At 47.3% G+C, this 12,689-nt stretch overlaps 3 protein-coding genes across 3 annotated transcripts; 1 reads left to right on the top strand and 2 right to left on the bottom strand.

Moving 5' to 3' along the window:
• Window positions 1-896: 896 nt before the first annotated feature.
• On the top strand, window positions 897-5,745 carry POJ06DRAFT_128934 (uncharacterized protein). The gene is made up of 5 exons (XM_056184341.1): window positions 897-1,050; window positions 1,134-1,245; window positions 1,313-1,985; window positions 2,037-4,575; window positions 4,627-5,745. Exons 1-5 carry the CDS (start codon window positions 983-985, stop codon window positions 5,462-5,464), a joined length of 4,230 nt encoding a protein of 1,409 aa, XP_056042594.1. The 5' UTR covers window positions 897-982; the 3' UTR covers window positions 5,465-5,745.
• Window positions 5,746-5,873: 128 nt separating this feature from the next.
• POJ06DRAFT_239046 (tubulin-tyrosine ligase family-domain-containing protein) lies at window positions 5,874-8,585 on the bottom strand (the record flags this gene model as incomplete). Its single annotated transcript, XM_056186026.1, has 9 exons — window positions 5,874-6,143; window positions 6,208-6,943; window positions 6,994-7,251; window positions 7,391-7,450; window positions 7,507-7,940; window positions 7,998-8,247; window positions 8,298-8,345; window positions 8,404-8,519; window positions 8,574-8,585. 9 exons carry the CDS (start codon window positions 8,583-8,585, stop codon window positions 5,874-5,876), a joined length of 2,184 nt encoding a protein of 727 aa, XP_056042593.1.
• A 741-nt stretch (window positions 8,586-9,326) lies between these two features.
• POJ06DRAFT_269208 (kinase-like domain-containing protein) lies at window positions 9,327-11,820 on the bottom strand (the record flags this gene model as incomplete). The annotated part of the gene is made up of 4 exons (XM_056189359.1): window positions 9,327-10,774; window positions 10,833-10,989; window positions 11,037-11,558; window positions 11,614-11,820. The coding sequence occupies 4 exons, from the start codon at window positions 11,818-11,820 to the stop codon at window positions 9,327-9,329; spliced, it is 2,334 nt and encodes a 777-aa protein (XP_056042592.1).
• Window positions 11,821-12,689: the final 869 nt, after the last annotated feature.

The raw sequence follows: 12,689 nt of genomic DNA, 5'->3' as shown, positions 1-12,689 counted from the left end.
AGGATATTTATTGGCGGTCCAGTGTTCACGCCCAGCATGTCACCTAACATTCTAACATTGTTTCACAGACCATACCAAATTGCAGGTTCTGCACTCGGTAAGGTATTTATTCGTCTGCTTACTGGAATTCAAGTCGTAATAATAATTTAAACCTGAAATCTGGAATCTGCCGATATATTATGCGGCGCGGTCGCGGATTTGTGTGGCTATCTGGAACTCGCAGATTGTACCACGGCCGGTTGTTGCTGAATCCATCACCGACAGCTATCAGCAGGCTATCTGTTTATATATATATATATACAGTATCAATATTGGAATCTGAGTCCTATGTATTTGAATTTGGCGGAAACAAGCATACAAAGCAATACAGCACCTGGATTCCTGACCCTGCGGTTTCAGATATAACCAGGTCTAGATTCGCGACTAATTCCAATGTCGCGCGGACCAAGCACTCCCACCAATGAACTGGCCAGTCCCAGCTGACCGACGCCGCGCCATAATGATGACGATCCACGCACGGGAACTCGCATGCCTGATAAGGTTCTATTCTAGACTTGTTCTAGATTAGCTGTAGGGCTGCGCATAAATTTGCCCTTACGACTCACTCAAGGGGTAGCATGCTAAAACCTAAACTGCACTCTGATTTACCTTCTCAAGATGCGAACAATGGGGCGAGTTATGATAATCTATGCTGCCTCTTGTCCAATACTACCCATGCCTATCCTATTTCCGGTGTGGAAGTCGCTGAACCACCGGTTATCCTGTGCCAGCAAATGTAATTTGCTGAAAGCTCACTACAAAATCGACTAATTTCATTCTTCCACGCTGGTTGGGCGCGCAGTCGGTTGCTCATCGTTCGCATCCGTGTGCGCCCTGCTCGCATTACCCGATATATTTCCACTTCACTTAGTGAAGGCGAATACAAACGCCGGCATTCGTTACTAGGGCTGCAGAAACTATCGCCCAGTATTACCTTTACGCGATGTCGCTCAGAGTATATAACGCTCATACGGGCAAGGCGATCGATATAAATTCCGAGCAGTTCTTGAGGTATACATGCCTGGTTTGATTTTGTCTTCATCTTCGGCATGGTGCTGCAATCTGGAATGGAAATCGCTAATAATACGGCATAGTCTACCAGAACTTAAGGATGCGCTTGCCATGCAACATGGAGTTTCTAGTGGTCAACAGATTATTATGACATCGCGGGCGACGCAGCTGCGCATGGCGAATCTCGCACACGAAGTAAGTCTAACATGCATATTGTATCCGTATATTGATTGCACCTTGAGTTATTAACCTTTTGGACTAGACTGAGCTCTATTTGTTTGACCGATTCTTGCTCGCCCATCCGAGCCCGACTCCACCGCCGTCTATGAGCCCGTTGATCCCGCTTAACACGCAACCGTTCCCAAACATTACTAACCCGAAGCCCACACAAGCTGAACTTGTGGAATTATTTGAGTCAAGAGCAGCTTGGTCCAATGGCTTATTTGCGCGCGCTGAGTCACTAAATTCGTCGCTGGTAGCGACACTCACGGAAATTAAGACAGTTCGGCGGTCGGTTGATGTCGCCATGGCGCATTTGTCTCAGCACCTCGCAAATATAGATAAATCTTTTAAAGATGTTCTTGGGCTGGCAGTCAGCATTTCTCAGGAGCATGCTGCCACAGACTGGAACGCTTCGTTGGCCAGGCTCGATCACTTGACTGTTATTGATTGCTTCGGAGGGGGTAAGCTCTCCGCCTGGGTCGATCACGAGAAGGTCAAGGCTATTCAGAGCGACCTAGTATTTAACAACCAGAATATCCGAGATCGTGTGCGAGATATCAAGTTTGTGTCAGACAAGGTATCAGCTGACAATGAAGCCTTGCAAAAGGACATTGAAGCTTGGAACGACATTGAGAGCAAGCTCGTTGATGGATGGGATAATACATCCTCAATCTTAGAGGATCTTCAAGCTATCGTTCAGAAGATCAATAAGGGTATGTGGTGTGCTCTTCTCATGCATAGATTCATCATCATTGACACAATAGACGCTGAGTACATTGCCGACCTACCAACAACTCCGGCCAGTATCCGCTCAATAGCACGTATGGCTACCCTTCATCAACGAGAGTATCTTCCGACTATCTCAGGCGCAGTTAGTGAATTGTGGGAATATAATCGCAACGCGCAGAGTCGAAAGTCGGCAGTCCAAATATCTTCCCTTCGCCATCTGCATACGTTGTCTATCGTGCAGTCTCGAGCGTCTCCAATCCGGCCCGATCTTGCGTCGGTCGAGCGCGAGCTCGATGGTTCTCAGATGTCCCTAGGGATTTTAAAGCAGATGGACAGTCTCCCGCTGATATATGGTTCGCTGCTGATCGAGTCCATTCGTCGGGTCGAATGGAATCAACGGATCAAGACTCTAACAGGTGAAGTAGCGGAAGAGTTTGCCACCTGGAAAGAGGATGAGCAGAAGCGTCGCGCAAAGTGGCTGAAACGTTTCGGCGGAAATCTTGATACCTTCCAACAAAATTTTACGCATAGCGTGAATGCAAACGGTGTTGGTGGTGCTAGTGCGACGACCGCGACTATGAGCATGAACAGCATATATAGCTTGAGAAATGCTGGCGCAAGTTTGTTTGCTGTGGAGCTTAATCTTATTAGCTCGAAAGAAGAAACAGTACTGGATGTTACGCGAGATGACGTTGTCGCGTTCATTGAGTCGTTGAAGCGTGTCGAGAGCGCGGAATCCATGGTTTCGGAGATTCAGTCAATGTTCACTGAGCTGGATCAGAGTACTAGAGACCGCTTGGCTGTTTCTGAGCCTCGCCGGGAGCGTCTGTTTAAGACCGACAGTTTCACTGAGAATATGCGCAACAGCATGACTCTGAACCGTGATAATGCTTTGCAGTCGTCGATGGAGTCTGATGATACTGCTCGCCTATTGCGGGAAAACAAACGACTGCAAGAGAAAGTCAAGGGCTATGAATCGCGAGTTCGACGATTGGAAGATCTTCTGCATCGACAGTACCGGACTCCGCCTGCTGGCTCAAGTGGGATATTTCCAAGTGTCGTGCCCATTCATCCACTCGCGGTAACGCGTCATCAGTCTGTGCCGTTAGTGGATAAACAACAGCCGCAACACTTACTTCAGCAATCCCACAATTCGCCACCTCTGTCGCACTCTCCCCGTGATATTTCGGCGCGCTCAGAGCGAACAGAAGGAAGTACTAATGGAACCGCGAGCGCCATGGATCTCAAAGCCGAATTGCAAAGACTCCGTGCTACGCTTGACATGGAACGAGAGTCATCCACTCGCGTGCGCAGACAGCTTGAGGAAACAGAGCACAACGTTCAGGACATTGAAGTTATCAAGCAAGATCTTTTAGCGAACCTTTCCCAGCAAGAAGCTGAATTCCAGCGCGAGCGTAAGTCGCTTAATGAGGAGATATCTTTCTTAAAGGCGCGAATTTACGCGTTAGAGGATGAGGAGCAGACTTTGGAAGATAGCCGCGTTGATAAAGAGGGCTTGATTGCGAATCTCGAGCATGCACTAGACGAGCAGCAGCAGCGCGAGCGCGACTTGGAGGATATTAAGTCGGGTCTCGATGCGGAAATCCGAGCTCTTCGCGAGACCTTGCGCATGGAACGCGACGAAACGGCGCGTTTGAACTTGCTTCTCAACGATGAGTCGAAGACCGAGGATATGCTCAAGGCGCGAATCGATGAGCTGGTCCACAAGTTGCAACAAGCCGATATCAGTTCCGATAACAAGGTGGAATATGTTCGCGAGGAGAAGCTACGAGTTGAGCAGGAATTGGCTCTTGTGAAGTCGCGGCTGGCCGTGACTGAAGACGAAAAATCTCGGGCAATTCTTGAGAGTGCTGTGACCCGAGAGCGGTCGGAGTTACTTTCCGAGAGTGTTCGATCCATGTGGCACATTATATCGGGGAGCGTAGAGGATGAGCCGTCGCCTGAGGAACTGGAATCTGCATTGAAAACTAAAATTGAGGAACAGGCGACGGTCCTTACGCGTCTTCGAGATTTGGAAAGTGAGGTCGCGCAGGCGATGGCCGCCAAGCGTGATCTGACCAAGATGTATGAATCCAGAACCTTGAAGGCTCGCGACTTGACGCAGCGATTGTATACGTATTACCGTCGCTCCCGACAGCTTATGGATAATCTCGGCATCGTCTACGCTGGTACGAAGATGGTATTCAACTACCCTGTCGTCGACGACCATTTATACAAGATTTTACCCGAAAAGGAGCGTGAGAAGCGTCTAGCCGACCGTTCAGCTTCTACTCCGGATGGTGATTCGACCCTTAGCTCGATTCCAGACATAGATGTCTTATACTGGATGGACAGCGTTGAGAGTGACATTGGCGACTCTTCCGCTGAGGCCGATCGATATATGCATTACCTTCATGCCATCGAGTTTGATTACGACGAGTTCGCGTCGTTAGTGCGCGATCGTGTCAAAGACGCCGAATATATCGCCAGCAAGTGGAATAAGATGGCCAGACTTTACCGTGAGAAAGCTCGACGTGCGAAGAAAGATGCGAGTGAGAAGATTGCGTATAAATCGTATGTTATTTGTATAATATATAAGCGAATGGTACTAATTAGATTATATAGGTTCAAAGCCGGTGATCTGGCACTGTTCCTGCCGACTAGCAACAACGTTAATGACGCGAACCATGTGTGGGCAGCATTTAATGATGGTGCGCCGTACTGCTTCCTGCGGGATGATGAATCGCATGCTCTTGATGGTCGACAATGGATGGTAGGACGTATTTCTCGAATGGAAGAAGATGTAGACGTCAAGCGAAGCACTGATAATGTTGCAATGAATACCACTCCTTCTGAAACTACGATCAATATGGCTGTGGCTGACGGGCGGCGTTTCGTTGTGGACGCGATAGAGGTTGGCAAGGACGGTGCTGTCGCACAGGTTGGAACTGCGGCGTCTGGAACCGCGAATACTCACCATCCTCCGCAGCGACGACCATCGGCACTTGCGGCCGCAGCTGCCAAGCGTACAACACGGCCTGAACTACAAGATGGATCACGTTCTATTACCGCCAGTGGCAATGCTTCGTCTCCTGTCTTGTATGGATCATCGCAGATTGCTCCACCGTCTCCATCCGCACAGCCGAACGAGAACGAGCTTGACAGCTTCGATAGCAAAGAGGCAGGAATGAGCGGGAGCGATGAAAGAACATCGTTGGACGAGCCGGCACGTGAATATATTACATCTAGTCAATCATTATCCAAGTCGAAAGTAATCGACAGCAGCACTGCGAGATTGGATGAAAGTTTGGCTGCTGGTCTGCAGATGTCCCAATTCCCGGATCACAATGACAACGATGTCGCAGACGACGAGCATGCTGTCGAAGACTACGATGATGGAGTCTATGAAAGACCGAGGGCGTATGTTGAACCTGAGCCATTGCAATTACCTGGGGGCTTTTGATCATAATTTTGACATTATTTGTTTTCTTATTTGTTTTTTGTTTTTTTAGGTTTTCGCGTTTGTTGCATTTTTCTCGGGGAATGTTACGGATAATGGATCGGGAAACAGGCTTAACGGGGCAGGGGTTGGCGCATTTGTAATTTTTTTTTTCGTGATATTTATAACTTACGTACATGTAATTTTTCTGTGTGCTGTTGTACGATTGAGGAAGTTGTAATGTATCTTACTCAGTACATATTTTCTTAATTCTGGTATATAATATTTGTTGGGTTTTGTAGTATATTCGGAGGTTGCAATAATTTAGTCTTCATACTTTCTATTCTCGTAGTGGCATATAATTGCCGTCGAATAGAGCTAAAGACATCTATTACAGTAACGGCATGACATGACAAGCATAAAAATATCAAGTTTACCACCGTCCACTAACATCCTGGTCTAGGACTAACGCCAATTCTCCAAAACCGCTGTCGTCCTGTTCACCTCCTTGTACAACGTCGCCTTTAAAGAACGGAGCTACGATCTCGGTGAGAACGCTCTTGAACAATCCGTCGACTAACTGTTTCAGATCATTTCCGGTCTGGGCAAAGTCAGGGTAGGCGTTAATTTCAAGAATTGAAGCATTGAGATCGGAATCAACAAGGAAATCGATCCCATAAATCTCAAAAGCATTCGGAAGCGGCTATATTTCTCGCGCAGTTAGAATCATTCCTATTTCTATACTCGAGATTAAAGAAGGAACACACCTGGAAATGCAACCTGCCAAGGCTTACAGCGGCCGCAAAAGTTTCTGAAGTAATGCGACAAATCTGGTCCCACACTGCATCCTTATCAAACCCTTCTAAACACCAGAATCGTCTCACCGACCCTTCGTCTTTCAAATCGCCTTGTAAACACGTATTAGTCAAATGTGCTTCTAAATCGCTGTCGCTATCCGGGGACGAATATGGTTTTAAAGCAAACAAAGCAAGCATGTCTCTGTAAACATATACTTTCAAGGCGCCACTTGCCACCACATATGTTCTGATGTGGAACTTCCTGTTACCACAGGATTCCAATAGCAGGGGATTCCTGATATACTTCTGAATCAAAAAGAACCGGATCTGAGATGTCACGATGCCGTTGCTCTCACTAATACTCTTCGGCGCTACGGCGTCGTTGTCATCGTCTTCTTCATCTTCCTCCTCCTCATCATTCTCCTCGAACGAGTCAAAGATTTCCTCTAACTCCTCCATTGTGTGGAATATGCGGATGCCTTGTCCACGATCGCTCATGCTTGGCTTTAAAATCCACCAACTGTCGCCTTCGATCAATTGGTCTCTAAACTCGTAAATGTCATCCAGCATTTCATCCAAGTATTCAGCGTAATCTAACTCCAACTCGTATGATTCCGGAAAACACTTCTTCAAAATCGACCCCGGATGCTTGGCCTTGTATGTCGCGATAGTATGGGCCAAAAAATTCTTCCGAATCAACGCTTTCCTGCAACCTCTTAAGCATAAATCTAAATATGTCACGTAATTTAAGCTTACCTATAAATATACGAGCACGTAAGGTAATGCTCGCGATCAGCAATCATCCTCTCAAAATTTAGATCCTCATATTCCGCGAAGTGGAACACATTGACGCCGGATCCTTCTGCAATCGCAGGATCCTTAGGATCCGTGACTATCTTCACATTCGGAAGCAGGCGGTGTATATTGGATGCCAAGAGGGGGTATATGTACGAAGTAGGGGGATACGTGATCAGCGCAGCAAACGGCGCAGATGACCACAATGGCCAGGACGGACTTTAATGAAAGACTATGTAAGAACTTGATCGTATATCGAAACAATGTATATAGTAGAGACTTTATTCCAACAGATTACACGCTCGTCTATGCAGGTCTGTTCCCAGTAGTTTCCAGTAAAACATGAACCAACACTCACAGTTTCAATTCTCCAGCGTAGCCTGCAACGCCTTGATAGTTTGCCCTTAAAGGTGTTACGCTAGTTATCACGTTAGTATACAGATTGACTGAAAACAATCCACTGTCTTAACTGACCTAACATGGCCTTGCGCAATTGCCCACGCGTCATTACCCTCTGGCCATTCCGAAACTCCATCCTGAACCGCTTTCAGATTCGGCTTCCATCTAAACTGCAGCTTTCCACTCTCCTCGTCGATTTCAGGTTGAACTTGATCGGCCACCTCGACCAGCTCGCCAGTTGGCGAGTTGAGAATTGTGTCTTCGATGTATTCAAACGCGCTGCCCCATCGGTTCTCTAGAATATGAGTATACTTTATCTTCGTGTCGACGCCGAGCTCTGCATGTAGCGGGATGTTGATACTATACAGGTCGACTGTGCCGTCCTTGGGCCAGTTGTCGTACAAGTACTTGACCAATCTCACTGATAGCCAGCATGCGGCTTTGGTGTGCTCCGGGGCCGAAATGCGGGAGTTATACGCAAATGAAAGTCCAATTGACGGTAGCCCGCACTACACCCATTAGCAACCCAATCCACAGAGTCATACGCCTTAAATCCAGTGGCTCACTAAAGCCCCCTCCAAAGCGGCACCGATAGTGCCGCTAGAGAGAATATATAGCGCCGAAGAATTTCGACCAAAATTTGGGCCAGAGAGAACAAGGTCGACAGGACCCTTGTCTTTGAATAAATGATGAATGCCAACTTGCGTGCACGAGGCTGGTGTGCCGTCGAGCAAGACCCATTCTTCGCCGCAATTCCTTTTCTTGTAGTATGGCCCTTCGTAAGGGTCGCCTGGTGTTGATGACGGCGCGATATAGCTGTGCCAATTAGTTACTGGAACCGTCGAAGGAGAATGGACGTCATCTACCTAGCTGTCATTGTGTGGCCAATAACGTGTGCTTTTGAAATCCATGATCTGTATGGAAATTAACAAATTTATTTGTCGTCCTGGTATAGAATAAGACAAGTCATACTTCTGAGACTCTGGCAAAGCGACGCTAATATCCCAATCCGTATATTTCTTCAAAGCATTAATAAAGTAGTCTACAAACGGCGAGTCTGGACCTGGTGGTCCATCGTCATTGGTAACCTGTCAAACGGTCAGTTATTGCAACAAAATTTACAAGAGTGATATATATCTTACAAGCACATGCATTATTGCGAATCTCTAAGTTTTGCACCAACCGAGTGATTTATCTATATGTGAGTCACGGATTTCGTGTAAATGTTGGAAACCCTGGACAGTCTCCAACGGCGAATTCCTCCCACTTGCTCCCCGTCCTGCGCGATTATGTTCAAAGTTGCGGAGGAACAACCACCCACTTGAGAATTCGCTAAACGCAAGTTTCTCGTCCGATGGGACACTCTGTACGTAGTAATAAAAGAACGGGCAGACTATCATATTTTGGACAGTGACGTACTTCAACTACACAGCCACAACTTAGTTTCTATGTGTATGGGAATTGTCGTATTGGCCTAATAATACACGGATATTTCGCAAAATGGAAAGTCACCACCACCATGAGAACGATATAGAAAGAAGGACGGACAGCAAACCAAAGACGCGCAATGGAAACAAGCGATGATTAAAAGATTTGCGGACGAACTTGCCGCAATCTGTCTATACACCATGTAAGTACCACGCCCTCGAAATAAACCAAAAATGAAATTACGTCGAATAGTATCGACTATAAATGCGTAGAGCCCATATCATGTAAACTCCCACAATATAGTACACAGCATCCCGTATGACGTAATAAGACAACCACCACTGTGCTAACATGTCGCACGATTAGATCATCCTTTGTGGCACTGTTAGATGCCCACCTGTTGTATCCATATGACTATTTAAACAAGCAAACATTCAATGAAATAGATAGAGCAAATTTGTATGAAACTAATTTGAAGTCTTTTCCTCGACCACAATGACAGACTTTGAGGTTCCTCTTCTCCTGAAGAAGTCCATAACCTTCTTCGCTGGGCCGCTTCCGGGCTGTGTCCTCTTCTCCTCATGTTTGCTATGCAGCTTCTTCGCCTGCGTAGTCTTTACAGCCATTGCAGACGATGTAGTCGGAGTCGGAGCCGGAGTTTTCTGAGCCATACCCTGTTGGAGGTGGACCTTGGCAGGTGACACGACAGACGGATTTTTCTCATGCTTGGCGCTTGTGGTGCCGATCAAGCTGTAGCGCTTCTGAGTATCAGTCCTAGCGTGAGGAACGTAATCTGGCCTTCCTATGGTTGTGTTCGATCGCTGCGGTATACCTGCGGGATTATTCGCGCGGACAGTCGCCGGGGTTTGTACTGTGTTGGTAGATGTCGCACCCAAGATCCTGCCGAAGAACTTCTCTGCTCCGTATCCGATACTCGATGTACCGCGCCTATGACCCCTAACCGAAGATTCCTTCGTCGGGCGCTTTCCTGGAGTCGTGATTTCACCATCTGTAGGCTTGCGGCTAATATCTACCTGGGGAGAGGGTTGTGAGGGAACAAACATGCTCTGTGGTCGTTCCCTCTTTCTGGACGGAGCTCCTGGTGATGGCACTGACTGTTTTCGTTGCTGAGATGGCTGACTAGGCGCAATAGCCGGCTGAATCGCGCCAAGTTCGGTGTTAGTTCCTTCCTTCGGAATGAATTGAAATGTAGTTGGCCGAGCTTTTCGAGTAGGGATAGGTAATCTAGAAGACTCTGTCGCGCGGGGTGAAGACTTCGATCTTTCTTCTACTGGCGGCGCCAACATCGTGTCAGGCAAGCGAGCGCTCGGCACTGCAGTAATAGAGCCAGACGTTGTCATCGTCTCCGAATCAGCAGTAGCTGTCTCTTCAGCTATAGTAGAAGGTGTCGATATTTGGTTGCTTTGGACATGCTGTGCTGTCGGTCGACTAGCTGACTCCTTTAGACTCTCCATTGTTCGTGGCGTATGTGTTGGTGGCTTAGAGTACTCAAGCTGCACGGTGTGCCGCTTTTCGCTTCTCGTATGATGTGGTGCTTGACTAATCGTAGTCTGATGCAACTGCTGCTGTACATTCTCAATATCATCGACATTACTGAGATCACTGATACCCCGAGTAGCGGGATGCTGATACGATCGATGCTTCTCTAATACTGTCGAAGGAGGAATATTCTGTGTTCGCGTTCTATGTGAGTGCTCGGGCCCAGCCATTGAATAATGCGACGTCTTCATATAGCTGTGCCGCTCTCTTGGATGACGAGCCATTTTGTCGATCCTCTCGGGCGAGAGCATTTCTTCCCACTGCTTGGGTGTAACGGACAGGAACTTGGCATAAGGCAACAACCAGGAGTGTGCGCGGACTTCAAGGAGATCAGCTCTTTCTTCAGGATTAGCAACTATATAGCTGTTAGCTAGGGCCCATAACAATGCATAGCATACACCGTAGTGAGTTACCCAATATGCGACGAAGCAAGTCTCGAGGCATTGGTTTAACGTATTCAGGAAACGTTAATGGTGTTGTTGTAATGTACCTATATAATTGCGTGATGTTCGTTCCGTTCGGATTCTCTGGATCATCGTCGTATGGCAAATACCCCGCTAGCATTGCATACTACGCATGTTAGGGCATGCTGTCACAACGGCAATCACAACACTTACCAAGATGACACCACAACTCCAGACGTCAACTTTTCTTCCTGAATATTTTCCTTCACTGACAACCAATTCGGGCGCAGCATAGCATGGCGAACCACAACTCGTGCTCATTAAATCGGCTGTCTGTCTGCCACTCATGACATCGTCCGGATTGAAAACATTGGCGAATCCAAAGTCAGTGATAATGATATTCTTGTGTTTGTCTAAAAGCAGATTTTCGAGTTTGAGGTCGCGGTGGACAATTCCTTTGGAATGCAAGTAATCCACGCCAGAAACGAGTTGAGCAAATAATCGGCAAGCCGAGTTGTCTTTCAAATATTTGTGTTCGAGGATATAGTCGAACAGTTCACCTCCTGACGCGTACTCTAGAACGATGCCAATGTACTTTTCATTTTGGATGATCTCTTGCAATCGCACAATATTTGGATGCCGAAGGTGCCGTAAAACTATGATTTCTCGCTGGAACTTGGCTTCTCTATTCGACATAGGAGGGATGCTCTCCTTTTTGATCAGCTTTACTGCAACCTAGACAGGTTTAGCTTCAATGTTGGAAACAAAAGCAGTAACAGAATCGGTTTACCTCTGCTGGATGTTTGCCGTCGCGACGCCATCCAAGTTTCACCTTGCCGAACTCGCCTTCTCCTAGAGTGGTACCTAACGTGTAGTTTCCAAATCGAACGCCCTCCTTGCCAACAGCCTGCATATCGACCATCGCAGCACCTGGATACATTACTGATGAAGCCTCTGGCAGAGTATCCACAGGTGGCTGATTAGATGCTGCTGCCATCTTGAGAGATTGGACCACAGTATATTAGGTCGAATAGTGAGCGATCCTGGTAGCGATGTTGTTAGATACACACTTGACAAATCAGTAAAAGGATTGCAAAACAATCACGACACTATAAATATAGAAAATACAGCTCTAACAAGAATAAAAATTCATACCTCAAGCACACAGCAGCTTGTAGAGATACGGAAATCGGTTGGAACCTCGAAGCAGGCCGCCGAGTCAGCCAGCGCCCCTGGGATAGGATCTTGCGCAAAAAATTCCCAACACAAGAACTCCCACGCTTTAAGACCGTAATTTATCCGGCTCCGAATCACAAGATTGCAGCGCGCTTAGTTGAAGCGTTAATAGTGGGCCAATTATGAATATGCGGGAACAGATCTTGGTAATGAGTGTTCACGACCTTGAGTCTGGGTGAGTGAAACGGGAAGCCACAGAACCCTGGCAAGAGACACAAGTACCACTTAAGTCCAGGGGTACACGTAACCACACGGCAGCGACTCCGTAGCCAACGGCTCTAAAAGGTCAACAAACGGGTCACTAGACGCGATGACGGAAAGACAGAGAGTATTTAATAGACTATGAACAAGTCGGGCATGCTAGCTGGGGACACAAGAGTCTAATAACAGCGAGGATTTGTTTGTTTGTTGCTTCTTACGTCGGGAGCCACTACTAGCAGCAATAGAATCGCATTAACTGTGTAAAAGAGTTTACGAGCAAAATCTAGTGTGGGCAGACAGATCACCCAACCTGCGCTCACACCGCGGGTTTGGGGCCGCGCGCAGTTACCCGGCCGATTGACGCGCTCGTAATTTACGCGTTCAACGCGTCGTGGACAGATCCCATAACTTCCCGTACTGCTCCTTGTT

This window comes from Lipomyces tetrasporus, assembly GCF_029532465.1.
Source record: "Lipomyces tetrasporus strain NRRL Y-64009 chromosome Unknown POJ06scaffold_7, whole genome shotgun sequence".
In the NCBI taxonomy this organism is placed as follows: Eukaryota; Fungi; Ascomycota; class Lipomycetes; order Lipomycetales; family Lipomycetaceae; genus Lipomyces; species Lipomyces tetrasporus.
The sequence above is the reverse complement of the archived record's forward strand: the minus strand, read 5'-3'. Positions and strand labels throughout refer to the sequence as shown.